This window comes from Mustela nivalis (assembly GCF_964662115.1).
Source record: "Mustela nivalis genome assembly, chromosome: 7".
Lineage (NCBI taxonomy): Eukaryota > Metazoa > Chordata > Mammalia > Carnivora > Mustelidae > Mustela > Mustela nivalis.
In genome coordinates, this window is record NC_139026.1 from 68,744,817 (window position 1) to 68,764,185 (window position 19,369).

The 19,369-nt window shown below is 37.9% G+C and overlaps 1 protein-coding gene across 1 annotated transcript in view; it reads right to left on the reverse strand.

Annotated features, from left to right (window-relative positions):
- LOC309870276 (liprin-beta-1-like) overlaps nucleotides 1-19,369 on the reverse strand; it is a gene marked incomplete at both ends in the record, with an annotated part of 57,644 nt that overhangs the window by 25,965 nt on the left and 12,310 nt on the right. The window contains 5 exons of the mRNA XM_082742454.1: nucleotides 4,371-4,455; nucleotides 7,610-7,671; nucleotides 10,894-11,008; nucleotides 12,362-12,454; nucleotides 12,777-12,869. Coding sequence (XP_082598580.1) covers nucleotides 4,371-4,455; nucleotides 7,610-7,671; nucleotides 10,894-11,008; nucleotides 12,362-12,454; nucleotides 12,777-12,869 — 448 coding nt within the window. The remainder of the gene's footprint in view (nucleotides 1-4,370; nucleotides 4,456-7,609; nucleotides 7,672-10,893; nucleotides 11,009-12,361; nucleotides 12,455-12,776; nucleotides 12,870-19,369) is intronic.

Below are 19,369 nucleotides of genomic sequence, written 5' to 3' on the forward strand. Positions count from 1 at the left end.
AGCAAACTCAACACCCAAAGAACAAATAATCCAATCAAGAAATGGGCAGAGGACATGAACAGACATTTCTGCAAAGAAGACATCCAGATGGCCAACAGACACATGAAAAAGTGCTCCATATCACTCGGCATCAGGGAAATACAAATCAAAACCACAATGAGATATCATCTCACACCTGTCAGAATGGCTAAAATCAACAAGTCAGGAAATGACAGGTGCTGGCGAGGATGCGGAGAAAGGGGAACCATCCTCCACTGTTGGTGGGAATGCAAGCTGGTGCAGCCACTCTGGAAAACAGCATGGAGATTCCTCAAAATGTTGAAAATAGAACTGCCCTATGACCCAGCAATTGCACTATTGGGTATTTACCCTAAAGATACAAATGAGGTATCCAAAGGGGCACGTGCACCCGAATGTTTATAGCAGCAATGTCCACAATAGCCAAACTATGGAAAGAACCTAGATGTCCATCAACAGATGAATGGATCAAGAAGATGTGGTATATATACACAATGGAATACTATGCAGCCATCAAAAGAAATGAAATCTTGCCATTTGCAACAACATGAATGGAACTAGAGCATATCATGCTTAGCGAAATAAGTCAAGCAGAGAAAGACAACTATCATATGATCTCCCTGATATGAGGAAGTGGTGATGCAACATGGAGGCTTAAGTGGGTACGAGAAGAATAAATGAAACAAGATGGGATTGGGAGGGAGACAAACCATAAGTGACTCTTAATCTCACAAAACAAACTGAGGGTTGCTGGGGGGAGGGGGTTTGGGAGAAGGGGGTGGGATTATGGACACTGGGGAGGGTATGTGCTTTGGTGAGTGCTGTGAAGTGTGTAAACCTGGTGATTCACAGACCTGTACCCCTTGGGATAAAAATATATGTTTATAAAAAATAAAAAATTAAAAAAAAAAAAAGAAAGAACCAAGCTGGAGAATATCAGTGGTACAACAAACTAATTCTGAACAGCAACACAGTCACCATGAGAAACTCAATATTCATCATTCATCATTTCTGTGTTCTTATTTTTTTATTTATTTTTAATAAACTAATAATGTATTTTTATCTCCAGAGGTACAGGTCTGTGAATTGCCAGGTTTACACATTTCACAGCACTCACATCATCATTTCTGTGTTCTTAAAGCAAAACAAAACAAAACAAAACAAAAACCACATACATATAAAGAAGAAAAAACAACAATAGGCAATCTTCTGATTCCTTAAGATGATCCTTCTGTGCCATTTATTTTAAAGAAGAAAGAACAGCCTTATGGACAAATGCAACCACATACCCAGGAAAGCGGCCAACTTTGAGAACTACTTCTACATCTTCAGCAATGAAAAGGATTAGCTGCTGAACAACTATGTCAGATATTCTTTTTTAAAACCAAAAATTGATGCTTAAAACACTATTCTCTGAATAGTACAAAATCCTAAACTCATTTAAAGCTGTTAACTAGACTTACCTTCTTATATTTTTATTAGGCATTTATTCTAATTTCATTAAAATGTAGGTATTATTCGCATTCTCTAAGGACTAAGTAAATACAAATACTAGTTAGAAATCACTGTTTATAAACTATTCATTAGAACAGGACATAATTTTCAATGGTGGTTAAAAACTCCCTCTTTTTAATATACAAATGTCAGTAAGTACATGATAAGATGTCCAATACTTTTCATCATGAGGGACTTGTGACGAGAATACTTAAACACTAAACCAATTAAATCAAAATCATATCAAATGTACAGGATTGTGAAGTTTCAAATACCATACCAAGTGTTGGCAAGTGATACATTGCTGTTGGCAATGTAAAATAATACAACTAACTTTGGAAAAGAAAACGAAAAACAACCTCCTTTTTCTACACATTTTATATGCATTAAAAAAGATGAAAAAAAGTACAGGAGGGGTGCCTGGGTATCTCAGTTGGTTAAGTGTCTCTCTCTCTCTCTCTTTTTTTTTTTTAAGCTTTATTTACTTATTTGAGAGAGAGAGAGCATTGCATGCACGCACAGGCCAGGGGAGGGACAGAAGGAAAGAATCTTCAAGTAGCCTCCACCTGAGTGCAGAGCCAAGGTAAGGCCTGATCTCACGACCCATAAGATCATGAGCTGAGCTGAAAGCAAGAGTCGGACGCTTAACAAACTGAGCCACCCAGGTGCTCCAAACGTCAGACTCCATCTCTGCTCAGGTCTTGATCTCCAGGTCGTGCGTTCAAGCCCTATGTTGGGCTCCATGCTGGTCATGGAGTCTATTTTAAAACAAAACCAGATTAAACAAACAACAACAACAACAAAAAACCCCATGAAACTGACAAAAATGATCATGTCAGTGCAATTATGAAGAATACCTCTTTTCTTGATTTTCTTATGTTTCATAATTATAGAAATTAATGTTTTCCATTGATTTTTAAATATAAAAACTACAGTATTGAGATTCTATAAAATCAAATACTGTTTTAAATGTTATGACTACAGGGGTGCCTGGGTGGCTCAGTGGGTTGAGCCTCTGCTTTCGGCTCAGGTCATGATCTCAGGGTCTTCTGCTCAGCAGGGAGCCTGCTTTCCCCTCTCTTTCAGCTGCCTCTTTGCCTATTTGTGATCTTTCTCTTTGTCAAATAAATAAATAAAATCTTTAAAAAAAATAAATGTTATGACTACGTAAAAATTAATCACTTGTTAATTTGCAATACTGTCTAAAAAGAGACACTCTCTTGAAGGCAGAGAAAATGCTGAGTGATGAGAATCGCTGTAAGAACACTGACAGAGGTTCATTTGCTTGCTCATTTGGATATTTAAAATTTTAACATACACTAAGTCCTGTGGAAAATAAGATGAAGATCCATTTTTTTTTCCCCTCTCAGAAATCCTCGTCTGAAGTAGGATTTTCTTTCTTTTTGAACTCATCGAAATTGAAATTCCAAAATCTGAGTATTTCACAAGTATCTCTGAAAAAATTTATTACTCATGTTTACTTTTAGAGCAAATAACCCCACCTTGCATTGCTAATGAATGAGAAAACTTCCAACGTTCTTAACACTTTTGTTTTAAATGACCCCCAGAGATTTTCCACATTTGAGGATGGCCAACTGAACCATGCACCTATAGAATAATACCACATCAAAAGGCATAACTATTTTATTAAGTTTTTAATTCTAATTAACATACAGTGTAATACTAGTCTCAGGTATACAATATAGTAATTCAAAACTTCCCAACATCACCCTGTGCTCATCCCAACAAGTGCACTCCTTAATCCCCATCAAAGCGTGACTATTTTTACTTAGATGTCTTATGGTTTTGGTTTTATTTTATGTTTTAACTTAACACATTCAAAGCTGAACACAACCCCCCTTAATCATTTCAGTGCGCCCTCACTAGGCTTCGCTACCTTGGTAAATGGAATCATCACACACCCACCCCCCACCCCCGGTCGCTTTAGTCAAAAACATCAGTCTTTCTTGATTCTTTCCTCTTCTTCACTCTCATCTAATTCGTCACACCACTGTGTTAGTTCGAACACCAAAATGTGTTTCTAATCAGTACCATTATTAACATTCCATTTGGAATCCTGCAAGAGCCTCTTGACTGGCTTCTCTTCTTCTGATACTGCTCCCTCCTCCCAATATGGTCCATTTGTTACGAAAATGCCGCAGACTTGTAAAAACCCTTCCGTGGATCCCTCTGGGCTCACAGAGCTGACTGCCTCACATTGCCTGACCTGGCCAACGCTAACTTCTATCCGCTCGGCTCATCTCCTCTCATCCTCCCCCTGATCACTTCCTTCCAGTCAGTCACAACGGTCTTTTTACTACTTAAATACACCGAGCCCATTTTCCCCATAGGCTCTTTTAATAAATAAACAAACAAACAAACAAATAAATAAATGAATGAATGAATGAATAAAATTTACTTATTTATTTTTGAGAGAGAGAGAGAAAGCATAAGCAGGAGGGAAGGGTAGAGGGAGAAGCAGACTTTTTGCTGATCTGGGAGGCCAATGCAGGACTCGATCCCAGGACCCTGGGATCATGACCTGAGCTGAAGGCAGATGCTTAACCCACTGAGCCACCCAGATGCCCCTCCCCCCAGGCTCTAGAACACACTGTTCTGTCTAGAATGCTATCTGATGAACTCCACACAGAGGTTCTCCTTGACCAACCAGTCCACAGTATTCTCTTTGGCCTACTCACCAAGAAAGTGTGTGATATTGTTTCCTAATGATATTGTTGAATAAATGAATAAACAAACTATTTTGGAATAATGGATATTCCAGGAAAATGAAAACAAATGTTAAAGTTCATAGCCACTTAAAATCAAGTAAAGTAGAAAAACCTATAGAGCTACAGTACCTTTGTTACCTTGGGTCAGTATCACTGTATCTTGCATCTTCTTGTACCTATTCAGGCACTGTCGAAGATCTTCTATTTTCCGATCCTATTAATAAAATAAATTGTCATCTTTAAACTATGACTTTAAACAGTAAAAGTAATTGCAACACAAAGAATAGGGAGACATGAATTATTTACATTATTCAAGGAATATTTCTAAACTTTAGTAAAACTGGTAATATCTACATTTTACCAGTTTTCCTACGTACATCAGAGATAGAGAAAAAGTACCTCTAAATTTAGAGATCCTATCCTTCAGCTGCCATCTTTAAAAACAAAAACAAAACAAGGTAATAAGATACAAAACAAAAACAAAAACAAAACAAGAAAAAAATCAACTTTAATTATTCTCCTCTCCAACTTATGGGCAGGTCTTGAAAGAAAGATCTACTACACCTGTTGTCTTTACCTGCTGTCATCAATCATAATCTGGCCTTTCTCTTCTCAAAACACTCAGCCAAAGTTGTACCAATTAGTCATCAGAGTCATCAGAGACTTCACATTTACTAAAAATAAGAGAACTTTTCATCCTTTTTCTAATTGGACCTCTGATACTTGACTGACCCCACTCTTTCCTCCTTTTTCCTTCACTTTTCTTTCCACTCTTTCTTTTCTTCTATTTTGATTTCTTAATCCCTTGACCAGATAGATATTCTACTTCCACTATCTACCCAGCCCAGTCTATAAAATGTTAGTGCTTTAAGATTTTGTCCTTTACCCCCACTCTGGTGGATCCTAAAAAAATGGGCTCCCTAGCTCTTCTCTCACTGGTTTTGGGCCTGGCCATGTGACTTGCTTTGGTCAAAGAGATATCAACAAATGTGGTTAGGGTTTGCCCTCTCTCTCTGCTCCAGGGAACCTTCACTATGTGAAGAAGCACAGGCTAGTCTAATGGAAGACGAGATATCATTTGGAAAAGAGACATCCCAGATGGGCCCAATCTACGCAAGGATGTTAATCACTAGACATGTGAGTCACACCAGCCTAGACCATCCAGCCCCATCCCACCCACCAGCTAACTGCAGAGATCAACAAAGCCAGCCCAGACCAGGAGAACCCCCTAATCAACCATCAGAAGTATGAGAAATAATAAATGTAATTTGTCATGGAGCAAAAGCTAATTTACATATCAACTATAGCTTAGTCTCCGAAAATCTATAATTCTGTATTTTTCCTAAAATGGACTGGGTTCACTCCCTACCCCATCTATAATTATACATTAACCCCCAAATTTAGATTCATTTTCCAACTTTCTATGAGAAATCTCCTTTTAAAAGTCCCATGAGCACATCGAAGTGAATGTCTCTAAAATTAAGCTCATTATTTGCCCCTGGTACTTGAGCTTAGATCCCCTTAACTCTTTGAGGGCACTATCATTCACCTCATTACTCAAACTAGAAACTTGTTCTCAAATCCCCCCCCCCCCAAAAAAAATTACTTCAAAGACTTTTACTTACTCGAGACAAAAAGAGGGTGAGAGAGAGAGAAGAAGAAGCAGGAGGAAGGGGCAGAGGGAGAGGGAGAAGCAGGCTCCCACAGGGAACCTGATGTGGAGCTCAATCCCAGGACCCTGTGGTCGTAACCTGACCGAAGGTAGGTGCTTAACCAACTGAGCCACCCAGGAGCCCTCAAATCCAAAATAAGGTTTTCAAAAACCCTGTCAACCTGTGTAAATGTCAGCGTCATATACCCCTCTACCTTATCTCATTCTGAACTTTCCCAACATGCACTAGGCTGTGCCAAGTCTGGGCTTTTGAGACATGTTTAGTTCATAGATACTCTCCTTAGCAGCTTTCGTTTTCCTGATAAACAACTCTTGCCTTTCCTCAGATTTTGCTCAAATGCAACCTCTTTGAAGCCTTCTGGAACTACTAAAAACTTATGTCAGCGTTGGTGCTCCTAAAGCAGTTTGAATGTCTAGTAAGCCCTCAGTCAACACTGGGAGATTTGTTTGTTATTGATGCTTTTTGAGAGAGAGAAATTAAGACTAAATGAATTTGTGATTACTTTTTTAAAAGTAAAAGCTATGGGGGCACCGAGGGGACTCAGTCAGTTATGCGTCTACCTTTGGCTCAGGTAGTGATCCCAGAGTCCTGGGATCAAGCCCCATATCAAGCTCCCTGTTCGCTGTTTTTCTCTCAAATAAATAAAATCTTAAAAAAAAAAATAAAGTAAAAACTACATGGGCCCCTTGCTAATGACTTTCCTTTTTATTCCACAGTGGTAAAGACTAGCAAAAAGAAACCTAAATATAGGTGGGTGGAGAGGGCAATGAGTTTATTTCCTAATAAAGAGCAAATAAAGAGAATGAACGGCAAAAATATAGAGTAAAACAGAGAACACAAGAATTAGAGAAAGAAACAAGCTGAGACAAAAAGATCAAGGCAAAGTTCTTTGGCAGTTGCTTGTTTTTTTACTTCCTTGAAATGACTCTTTTCTTGGGAAAATGCCTCCTTGTCCTATTCATTGAGTAACATGACGTGTAAGAGTAGTTCTGATGATGCGAGCTGAACCCGACTGTTGCTGTCCGCTGGGTATATGGCTGATCAGGTAGGCCATGAAAAAACACCTTGCTTTAGAGGACACTGTTTCCCTGCTCTCATCAGAATGAAATCAGTGAAGCAACAGGAAAGAAGACTCTGGAGTCCCTGGCATTTGGCCAACAAAGCTAAAAGACAGCCTAGGGCCATATTTTATTTCATGGTACTGATGCCTCTGTTCTCGTATCTCACCTCTCAGGAGAACAGAGACAATCCCTCATGTGAAAGAATCCAGGAGTGTGAAGAAAATGATATGAAGAAAATTAACCTCATCGGGAAGCTAACAGTTGTCAGGGACCACCCCTTTCAGAGTTCATGCGAGCCCAGAAAGGATGCACTATGGACTGTATCCTTTCTCTCATTTCCCACCTGAATATAAAGAAATGATCTCAGGGCTTGAACATTTTTCCAGATTCACAGGGAGGTGGGAGAGGGAGATCTCAGTGGACCCAGTGCTGCCGGTCACCACTCTACCCACACAGTCACAATGACAACTGCCATCACCGAGAGCAGGCACATGAAGGTAGAAAGGCAGAACGGCTGTCCCTCAACATCAGTAGTGTGTAGGGTTCTTCCAACCTGGCATATCTCAAGAAAACTCATGGAGTGATCAAAATGGTGGTACACACCCACATAAATACTTTAATTTCATCTAGATACCTTTTCTTCATTTGCTGCCATCAAAGATTCCATAGCCTTTTTCATTTTTTGCACTTCAATATCTGTAAATATCACAAGAACACGTCAGAAGTCAGTTTTGTTAAGGTGTGTGACAATAACAAGGGGCTAACTCTTCAGACTGAAGTGTTTTAATGAAATGTTTACCGTCCATATCCTCTTTTGGGGAAAATCTGAAAAATGAACACCTTCCATGTCGCCGCCTGAATAGTTATCACTCCAGAAAGCAAACAATATGGGTCAAAGCTAACTACCCTCTCTCGAAGCAATAACAAAATCCTCACGAGAACACGGAAGGTGAAATTTCAGTGCTACAACCATGAAAACACAGCTTTTCAATTAAAAAAAAAAAAAAAGAAACAAGAAACCTAGAAAGCAGTGGGCGAAAGCGATGGACGGTGTACACAATGACATAAGCAGAGGACAGGATACTCAGTTTTAACCAAGATGGAGGCATGAATGGCAAGAGCCTCATGGAATGTGGCATCTATAGCAGTCATGCTATGAAGGTGGTTGTAGGTTCCATACAGAAGGATAAGTACTTTGCTTCATCTATAAACATCATTTATGACACTATTTTAAAAGGTAAATGTGATTTTCCTTAAAATTTGACAGTCAAATACAAAAGCACATTACTTTAATAATAAAAGAACCAATATTTTAAGATGAAATGTCAACCTAAAACGAAATCACAAATTAAAAAAATTCAAACAGAAAAAAAAATTGAGCTAAGGTTACCTGCTTCTGAGAAAAACAAACAAACAAACTACTACTTAAGGTAAGTTTTAAAATGCATCATTCATCACTGATACAACACTTTCAATATGAAGGTATATTCTGTAGAAATTGCCTTTTTTTTTTTTTTTTGATGCCCAATTCTCTGGGTGTAAGAATTCAACATCTGGAGGAAAGAGTCTATTAATTAATGATTTATCTCGATGAGGCTGGTTCTGTTAATCAGCCTGGGTACAATCTTGTCTAACACCAACAGGGTATGTTTAGTTCCTAATGTAGATCTCAGGGAAGAAGTGGGCTACAAAACCTTGAAAAGTAATTTTCTCCTCTGATACTCTGTCTCCCGAACTACAAAAAAAATTCTTCCTCCCCTCTGTTACTCTGGGTGTTCTGCTATACCCTGTGGAGCAAAAGGGCTGAATCGGGGGGGTGGGGGGGGAGAAATCAGCAAAATGACCTTTTACTCCTTGTTTTTACTGTTTGTTTATTTACCCTCTATTTTGTGCACTCTGAAGAAATGGGGAGCTTATCGATGAAGCAACTTCACATCTTTGGTGAGATAAATGTTTTTAAAACACATGCAAAGAACAGTCCAAGTAGTACTTTTGGTGAATTTAAAGGCTGATGGAAAGACACCAAAAACCTTACTTTTGTCTTTGAGCTTCTTTTTAAAATTTTCATCTGTGCAGGAAAACCCATCGAATTGGAAGTTAGTATATACATTACAACAATAAATATTTTTAAAGTACTATTATTTAGTCTTTTGCCTAAGATAAAGAAGCTAACCCTATAAAAACTGAATATTAAACACTATTTTGTGGCTTTAGGAATGGTACTGCAATGCATGAAGCTCTGTGTAAGGTTAGAAAGAGAATATAATTCATCCAAAGACCTAGATTTGAGTTCCTACCTCTGTCACTTCTTCTTTGTGAACCCTGATTTCCTGGCATATTAAAGTTAGGTCTGTGGAATACAAGCAGTCCTTATACTCTACGGGGTGAAAACACCATTAGTGATGTTTGGTTGTAACATTTCCATTACGGGTCAGCACATGGCTTTCCTGAATGTGCCCAGCACTTGGCTTAGGACACATGAACCTCACCACTCAAATTCAATGACTCTGACGTGGTCTACCTCCCGTTCAATGAGATGAGTCCACTGATCACGCAGTGAGATCTTATGCCAACATCAGATTGCTATGAAGTTTCTAAACATTGCTCCCGACTCTTGTGTTTATCGGGCTGTGTGTTGGCGATAAGCAGTTCATAGACCAGCGTCCGTCTTTGGGAACCACTACTCCAACACGTCCTCTAGCCCACAACATGATTCCATTTTATTCTTAAAACCCTAAAGGCATGACCTATCTGTGAACGTCCTTTAAAGACTACACAAATCTAGGGATGCCTTGCTGGTTCGTTCAGTCAGTATATAGTATGTGATTTTTGATCTCGGGGAGGTGAGTTCCAACCCCATGTTGAGTGTAGAGCTTCCTTAAAAAACAAAAAAACACAACGCCAGAATTCTATTATATGCCAAAATACACAAGGGGGGAAAAATCCTTCAATGGTTGATGAGTTAGCTTTCTGATCCATAGGGAATTACAACTACAGGGATATAAAGCCAGGGTATTCTAGAACCAAGAAAGACATTATAGGTAACCTAACTGAAGCCCTTCATTATTCAGACAGTGAGGTTACCGATGCTCACATAAAAATGTACTAAAGCTACACTCAATGGAATTTTTAGTTTCAAGAGTCAGAAGTTGCTTTGTAGTTTGCATGCCACAGTGATTTATAATAGCAAAGAAAGGTTAAATCAAACCTAGTGTTGTCAGGTGTTCTGTGCATTTATATTTCCAAATATAACATAAAAAACACATTTCATTCAAGTTATTTTCTATCACATATAACGTGTATTAAAAATGACAGTCCATACAATATTCAAGACAAACTTCCTCAGTTATGAGAAAAATTTTTGATAAATTCACACACGTTTTCAAAAAAGAGGATTATTTTTGCTTTCTAGCAGGTTGAGGGCTCAGTCCACCATAAGAAATTTTCCTTGATCTTCCAAAGATGCAAAGTCCTTTCCTCTCTTCTCTCAAAAGTGTAAGGAACGGTTTCTAAATCTCTTAGTTCATGCTGTTTCAAGTTCAGTTCAGAGGGAGATTAAACCTGGGACATGATAATGTTCCCTTTTAATGCTTTCTATCACTTCCTTGTACTGCCATCAGAACAAGAACTGTCTCAACAGAATTCACAACTTAGTAATGCATAATAAACACCGCATGAAGTACAGAGTTGCTCTCCTCCAGCTGCTGAAGAGGAAGCTACTAGATCCCCAGGCACAGGGAAGAGTTTCGGAGGAGGCCCTGCTGTCCTGGCCTCAGCTGGTTTCCGCTACCCTTCTCCTTTCTCTGAAAGGACTCACCACTGACACGGGGTTCTTTTGCAGGTGTGGGGAGGAAGGGAGGGCTGCACAGGGAGGTTTCTAAGAAAGTAAGAGAACAAATGTCAAATGTATGTGCCCACCTCGATCGAGAATTTCCACCCCTTCTCCTTTCATCTTGCACACCAGTTTTTCCTGTAGCCTTTTTACTTCAGATTCCTTCTCTTCCAGCTGTTCTTTTAAAGATGCCAGTTCGTCCTACAAATGATAAGCTCGTTTTACAACAGGGAATTATGACTAAAGGAGAATATTCAGGGAGCATGTTAACTCTTAAGTCAATAATGAGTTTTTGGGAATGAAACAAAAACGATAGGAATCTAGATGCAGACTTCAGAAACCAGACAGTGGCAAGAGGAAGCAGGAAGCAAGACAATTAATGAAGGTCAATGTCTAATAATTCTGGAATAAGTGTTTCAAGTTTCTGTGTGACCAAATTAAAACAAAATGCTTTAAAGTGTAATTAGGACCTGAGTAGCCTAAGTTTTAAAGCTTATGTTAAACAAACAAAAAAAACCCTCCCCCAGTTAATCCAGGATGATAATCAAATTAGACCCCGAGTGTCATAAAAGCAAAATAAAATGCAAATTGGAAAATATATATCAAGACTTGACTGAGATTTATTTAGTATTTCAAGATGGCATTCATGTTCCCTGAGCATGAACAAGGCAGAGCTTAATTGATGGGTAAGGTAGCAAGTGATGAACAATGTTAGCCAAATCATGGGACTAACTAATTCATCTTCATCACCAAAATAAAAGGACAGAGTCTCCCACAACAATGGAAAAAAGATTTAACAGATTTTAAATCCCCCCCCCTTCTTGTCTACTATGTAGCTATTAAAGATTCCAAGTCCAATATTCTATTTACTAATGTTAAATTTTCAGTTTAATTTTGGTGAAGAATTAGCTTTAGCAAACTGAAATTTTGCTGGCTGTATTTTAGCACAGAAAATAAAGCTCTGCAGTGCTAATAAGTGTATTTTTATAACTGATAAACATTTTATTTTCAGTCTCTTAAGGTAGGTATTGTGTTTAGTACTATGAGAAGATCTCCAAAGACGCAAGAAAGCTGGCCCTATACTTTTTACTTATGATAGGCATGGATCCCAAGTACAAGGAATTTTCAGTAGCACTGGCAAAAAGCTTCTTTACAGCAGTAATTTCAACTCACTGTCAGGATACAGTTAACCTGTAAGAAAGTCCCAAAGGAAGAAGCAGTCTGAGGCAAAATGGATATCTTTTTCCAGGTGCATTTTTACAACTATTTTACCAAGCTTGGATCTCAGGTACTCTAAGAGAATGAGATCAAATTTCTAAATGAATATTTTTATTTTGCCCATTTATTATTTTTCATTAATTATTTCATATGTTTCTGAAAACAACATCAGGGATCGCACTGGCCCTTCCATCAGCTTTTTTAAATGTATTTTTAAAAAAACAGATGACACACACACGATGAATGCACATGCTACTGAAAAACACTATCACGGCAAAACAGCGCAAGCCAGAAAGCAAACAGGCCCAGGACCCCATTACCCAAAGTCTACTACACCTTCAGTGACTCCCATTTTTGTTCCATCCGCTGCTTTTCATACTGCATCTGACCCACCTTGATTTTCATGCTAGAAAGTTTGGCCATTAAAGACTGGTAGAGAGACAGAGGTGTGAAAGAAACCACAGATAGAAAAAGACAAGCCTAAATATCCAAGAAAATAGTATCGGTTTATAAAGGAGGTTAGGTTAACTAACAGAAATAACAGGTTATGTTTCACTAGATTAGTTAAAGCCCCAATTTTTAAAAATTCAGAATAGTGGTGTTCAAATTCAAGAAAGTCTCCAGCTTGGGGGGAAATTTCATTCACTTGTAAGATAACTTCTTTATCATCTATTGAGTTGAGAACTTGTATTATGGATCATAGGTAAGTGAGGCAGGCTGTTTACAAATTTTTGCCATTGAGAAAGCTTACCTTGGTTGATTTCAGCTTTTTTTCATACTGAAGTCTTTCATTGTCCATTTCACTGACTCTTAACCTCAAATCATTGATCTCTTGCATTAGCCCCTGTCAAAGGAGGAACAATGAAACATATCAGGAAAGCAACAACACATCTATGTAGGCCAAAATAGCAGCTTGGAAACCTAGTCAACAAGCCCCTGGGTTCAGGTTGTAGGAATTGGATCAGACAAATGGAAATAAATGTATCTCCCTGAGGCCCAAAGCATCTTTCTAGTTAAAACACTATTTTAAATTCTCCATGCATCTGGCCCACAATCATGAGATTATGGAAATCAAAGGTAATTCTTTAAAAATTAAATTCAAATAATTAACATATAATGTATCATTAGTTTCAGAGGTAGAGGTCAGTGATTCATTAGTCTTATATAACACCCAGTCTCTTCACATCACTGCTCTCCTTAATGCCCATCCCCGTTACCCCATCCCCCCACCCCCCACCCCTCCAGCAACCCTCAGTTTGTCTCCTATGCTTAAGAGTTAAAAGGTGACTTTCAATTTTGATTAACAAAGGTAGCCAATCGCATACATCAATCATCAGCTATTTCTGGACTAAAAATCACCATATAGATTCCAACTTTAAAAATTAACTAGAAAAATTTTCTTTAGTAAAGCCATTACTTTTAGGGCCTTTTCAGTGATCTGTGGATTATTTATAAAAATATTTTTACAATTTCTTCCTTTGTCTAACAAAAATATAGATTGTTCATCAACCCAGTCTGGGAGAATGGAATGGAATTTAAATCCTTTTATTGTTTTTTTTGAAATGTAAACCTTTTAAACCAAGGATTCTCAGCTTGAGGGTGGATGAGGGCCCTGTAATTTACAAATACATTGTCATAACATGAATGTTACATTTGGAACAGAAAAAAGAAAATAATCCTAAGGTTTTCATAATACAAATACAGCCAGAAGCTTTTCTCTTTCACATTAAAAAAAACAAAACAAAACAAAAACTAATTTGCTTGTAAAACTTGTCTAAGTGTTCTAAGAAACAGTAACATATTTTTGTCTAGAGCCCAGACAGTAGGAAAAGGGAATCAGAATGCCACACAATACCAACTTCAAATACTGTGGAAAGGATTTCTTTTTTGATTACAAACCATCAAGACTCCACCAATGCTTAACATGTTTTTATTCCTCATTTTACAAGTCCTCTACTCCTGAGCCACAAATAAACAGATGACAGAACTATACAAAAATGCCATAAAAAAGAAGCAATACCATAAGAAATAAAACTTTCTTACTAAACTTCTATGAGTAATGATTCACACATGGGGAGAGGGATGCCTTTCCTAAATTACTTAACAGTACTATATAATAATTACTCATTAGTTATTATTATAATTATTTTTTCTTTTTTTTTTTTTTTTCCTAAAGAGGGGGGAAGAAGGAGAGACGTTTCAAGCAGACTCCCGCTAAGCATGGAGTCCTAGGCAAGGCTCAATGAGATTCTGACCTGAGCCAAAATTCAAGTCAGAGGTTTAACTGACAGGGCCACCTAGGTGCCCCTAGTACAGTTGTTATTAGTACAGTACCTCAGTAAGGGAACAGCTGTTTCCTCCTTTCACGAATGAGGTCAGGAACTGTTTGACATCATTTAATAACATTTTAGCTGTGATTCCTTATCTACAGGTTCGGAATTCAAGTCTAAGGAAAAAGTCAGTTTCTCCCATTTATTTATCCCCCATTTATTAATCATTCTTGCATACTAGAATTCTTAGTGACCTTCCTTCATCTCCTGGTCTTTTTAATATATATCTTGCCACTTTTTCATGGCTAGCAGCTTTGAATTCCTATTTGGTATTGTCTTATTTTAACTCTTCTTTTAGAAACAGTGACAACTTGCAAAAAGAAGTAACTAAAAAAACCACAATTATAAATTGAGATAATTTTTCTGTTAAAAAACAAACAAACAAACAAACAAACAAACCCTACCCAAATTTCCCTTCTGGCAACACTAAGTATGAATGTAAATCTCCAACCTGAAAGAAGTCCTGTTTTTCCACAGTCACTCAAGCTGGAAAATCTGGAAATAGCTCAATATAAGACTTTAAAATAATGGAATTCAAATTATTTCCAATTCAGTTCTTTATAAAAAGAAAACCCCTGTTACTAGTCCCTTTTCCCTCTCCGAGAAACTTCAGGCTCCGCAGAAACGTCATTTCTGGCATCTGTACTCTTACCAGAAGGGGGCACTGTTGAATAGTGTTAAGCATCTCCTATCAGCCATTGCAGGCAAGTCTTCAAAATTCCAGGATTTCAAGACTTTTACCCTTAATCTTTCAGAAGTGCCTGTATTTCTTCCCCACTCCAATATTTTCTTAGAAATTAATCTCCAAATAATCTAAAATTCTAAGACAAAGTTAAGGAATTTTGGATTCATGAAACAGCCAGGGAAATTTTTGTTTGTTTTTAAAGGAGGCTCCAGACCCAATATGGGGCTTGCACACTCTACTGACTGAGCCAGCCAGGCGCCCCCACCAAACATTTTATTAAGGGAACAAAAATAGGAAAGAGCATATTCAATTCGGTTTTAATTTTGAGGACTATTTTATTTGTTGTTATATGTAATGAGGTTGATCAGATTATAGTTTATAATCTCTAGATATGCATGTGGTATTTTACCAATAGTGTTAAATATCTTAGAAAAAAATCAAGGATTGAGTTTACTGAAAGTCTGATGACAGGATCACTTTGTTTATGATTGAAAATGCATGAGTAATGAGTAAAGGAAGGAAGCACCAGGAAAAAAAAAAAAAAGTTTTATTAAAAAAGTGCAGACACGGCACCTGGGTGGCTCAATCGCTTACATCTCTGACTTGATCTTCGGCTCAGGGTTATGGGATCGAGCCCCACGACAGGCTCCTCACTCAGCACAAAGTCTCTTGAGATTCTCCCTCACCTTCTCCCCCTGCTCACACGCTCTTTTTCTCTCAACTCAATAAAATCTTTTTTTAAAAAACGCAGACAAACTCAAGAGATGTGACTACTGCTCTGGAGTCTTACCAAAAAATCCTAACACATCCACTTCTATTTAGTCCCAATGCTTGGTTAACATCCCCGATCCAAATTAACCAGTCATGCAGGATGACTCCCCCTCAGCTTTATGGACACAAGGGAAAGGGCCAACTCTTGACCAGAACACTGCGACGTCTTTCCCTGCACCAGAGTAACCTCCATGGCACGCAGTCCATCTGTTGACTGAACTCTGTCATGTTATGCAGCAAGTGTGGAGTCAGGGAATGACAGAGAGGAAATAGAGGAAAATATCCAAATGGATTTTTTCAAGAAAGCACAAAAGGGACAATTTTAGAGAAACTGGATGACTTTCTCAGCTCTGTTCTAAGAGCCCCAGCCTCAATCAAGTGAGGAACATGCTCATATAGGTGACTGACAAAGAACTTTTGAAGATTGAACGTGAACTAAGTTGGGGATTTCCTTTTGCTGTTGAGGAAGTAACACATACGCCAAGACCTTCCATTACAGTTCCATTTTGGCAGAAAATTGAATTTGGAAAATAGCAATGGAGTAAATCTCACTAAAGCCAGTCTATGCGGGACTTGCCCACAGCTAGTAACATACCTAAGGGACCCCGTTATCATGATGGTACAGAGTTGGCTTCAAAGAAACGTGTGCAAAGAAAACAGAGGGGGAAGAATACTTAAATGAGTTCTCCTCTCCGCTTCTTGGGACGCAGTTTCTAATGCAGTATGACAACTTTCCATACTCCAACCGAGGAAACAAAAGAGAGAGAAAGGAAGAGATTCGCTGGGAGATAAGGGAGTCCTGCAGATCTTCAAATTTTTTCCAAATAAACAGATTTCAAACGGATATGCTCTCTTTTCCCAACAACAAATAATAAGCAAATAAAAGACCCAGATTAACAATAAAACAGCCCAAAGAACAAAACATGTTTAACCACAAAAATGGGTACTTCAAGTTGTAGAATCTATCCCAAATTTCACAAAAGTATACTGAGCTTTATTTAATTGGTATGATTTATGTGTGGAAGAGACCAAAAGTAGAAGGCCAAACTGAATAAACTCTAAAAATCTGATTTTTATGATTATATAATAAAAGCATGTTCTCTGTACATATTTTCAAACCTAATTATTATATAGAAAATAATCAGTAAAATTTAAAAATGGCTATTAGTAAAGTGATACACTTAAACCCATTATTTCCATAATGAAGAAAACCACTACAGATGGACAGGAGGACGGACAGGAGGACAGACAGGCAGACGAACAGAGAGAAGCTCCAAATGTCACAAAGTGAAAAGTTCTTTCTAAAGACTAATGAAAGCATTAAAATTTCATATCAAAAGTCTCACAATTTAAAAAAAGGTATGAACAACAAAAAGTCTCACAATAAATATTGCCATGAGCATTTAGTGATTAAAAAGTCAATGTTTTTGATACCGGTTGAGTCCTGATTTAGGACCAAGGATGTGATCTATTCTGGAGAATGTTCCATGTGCACTAGAGAAGAATGTGTATTCTGTTGCTTTGGGATGAAATGTTCTGAATATATCTGTGATGTCCATCTGGTCCAGTGTGTCGTTTAAGGCCTTTATTTCCTTGCTGATCTTTTGCTTGGATGACCTGTCCATTTCAGCGAGGGGAGTGTTAAAGTCCCCTACTATTATTGTATTGTTGTTGATGTGTTTCTTTGATTTTGTTATTAATTGGTTTATATAGTTGGCTGCTCCCACGTTGGGGGCATAGATATTTAAAATTGTTAAATCTTCTTGTTGGACAGACCCTTTGAGTATGATATAGTGTCCTTCCTCATCTCTTATTATAGTCTTTGGCTTAAAATCTAATTGATCTGATATAAGGATTGCCACTCCTGCTTTCTTCTGATGTCCATTAGCATGGTAAATTCTTTTCCACCCCCTCACTTTAAATCTGGAGGTGTCTTCGGGCTTAAAATGAGTTTCTTGGAGGCAACATATAGATGGGTTTTGTTTTTTTATCCATTCTGATACCCTGTGTCTTTTGACAGGGGCATTTAGCCCATTCACATTCAGGGTAACTATTGAGAGATATGAATTTAGTGCCATTGTATTGCCTGTAAGGTGACTGTTATTGTATATGGTCTCTGTTCCTTTCTGATCTACCACTTGTAGGCTCTCTCTTTGCTTAAAGGACCCCTTTCAATATTTCCTGTAGAGCTGGTTTGGTATTTGCAAATTCTTTCAGTTGTTGTTTGTCCTGGAAGCTTTTAATCTCTCCTTCTATTTTCAATGATAGCCTAGCTGGATATAGTATTCTGGGCTGCATGTTTTTCTCGTTTAGTGCTCTAAAAATATCATGCCAGCTCTTTCTGGCCTGCCAGGTCTCTGTGGATAAGTCAGCTGCCAATCTAATATTTTTACCATTGTATTCAGACCACAATGCTCTAAAGCTAGAACTCAACCACAAAAGGAAGTTTGGAAAGAACCCAAATACATGGAGACTAAACAGTATCCTTCTAAAGAATGAATGGGTCAACCGGGAAATTAAAGAAGAATTGAAAAAAATCATGGAAACAAATGATAATGAAAATACAACAGTTCAAAATCTGTGGGACACAATAAAGGCAGTCCTGAGAGGAAAATATATAGCGGTACAAGCCTTTCTCAAGAAACAAGAAAGGTCTCAGGTACACAACCTAACCCTACACCTAAAGGAGCTGGAGAAAGAACAAGAAAGAAACCCTAAGCCCAGCAGGAGAAGAGAAATCATAAAGATCAGAGCAGAAATCAATGAAATAGAAACCAAAAAAACAATAGAAAAAATCAACGAAAGTAGGAGCTGGTTCTTTGAAAGAATTAATAAAATTGATAAACCCCTGGCCCGACTTATCAAAAAGAAAAGAGAAAGGACCCAAATAAATAAAATCATGAATGAAAGAGGAGAGATCACAACTAACACCAAAGAAATACAAACTATTATAAGAACATACTATGAGCAACTCTACGGCAATAAATTTGACAATCGGGAAGAAATGGATGCATTCCTAGAAACATATAAACTACCACAACTGAACCAGGAAGAAATAGAAAGCCTGAACAGACCCATAACCAGTAAGGAGATTGAAACAGTCATTAAAAATCTCCAAACAAACAAAAGCCCAGGGCCAGACGGCTTCCCGGGGGAATTCTACCAAACATTTAAAGAAGAACTAATTCCTATTCTCCTGAAACTGTTCCAAAAAATAGAAATGGAAGGAAAACTTCCAAACTCATTTTATGAGGCCAGCATCACCTTGATCCCAAAACCAGACAAGGATCCCACCAAAAAAGAGAGCTATAGACCGATATCCTTGATGAACACAGATGCGAAAATACTCAACAAAATACTAGCCAATAGGATTCAACAGTACATTAAAAAGATTATTCACCACGACCAAGCGGGATTTATCCCAGGGCTGCAAGGTTGGTTCAACATCCGCAAATCAGTCAATGTGATACAACACATCAATAAAAGAAAGAACAAGAACCATATGATACTTTCAATAGATGCTGAAAAAGCATTTGACAAAGTACAGCATCCCTTCCT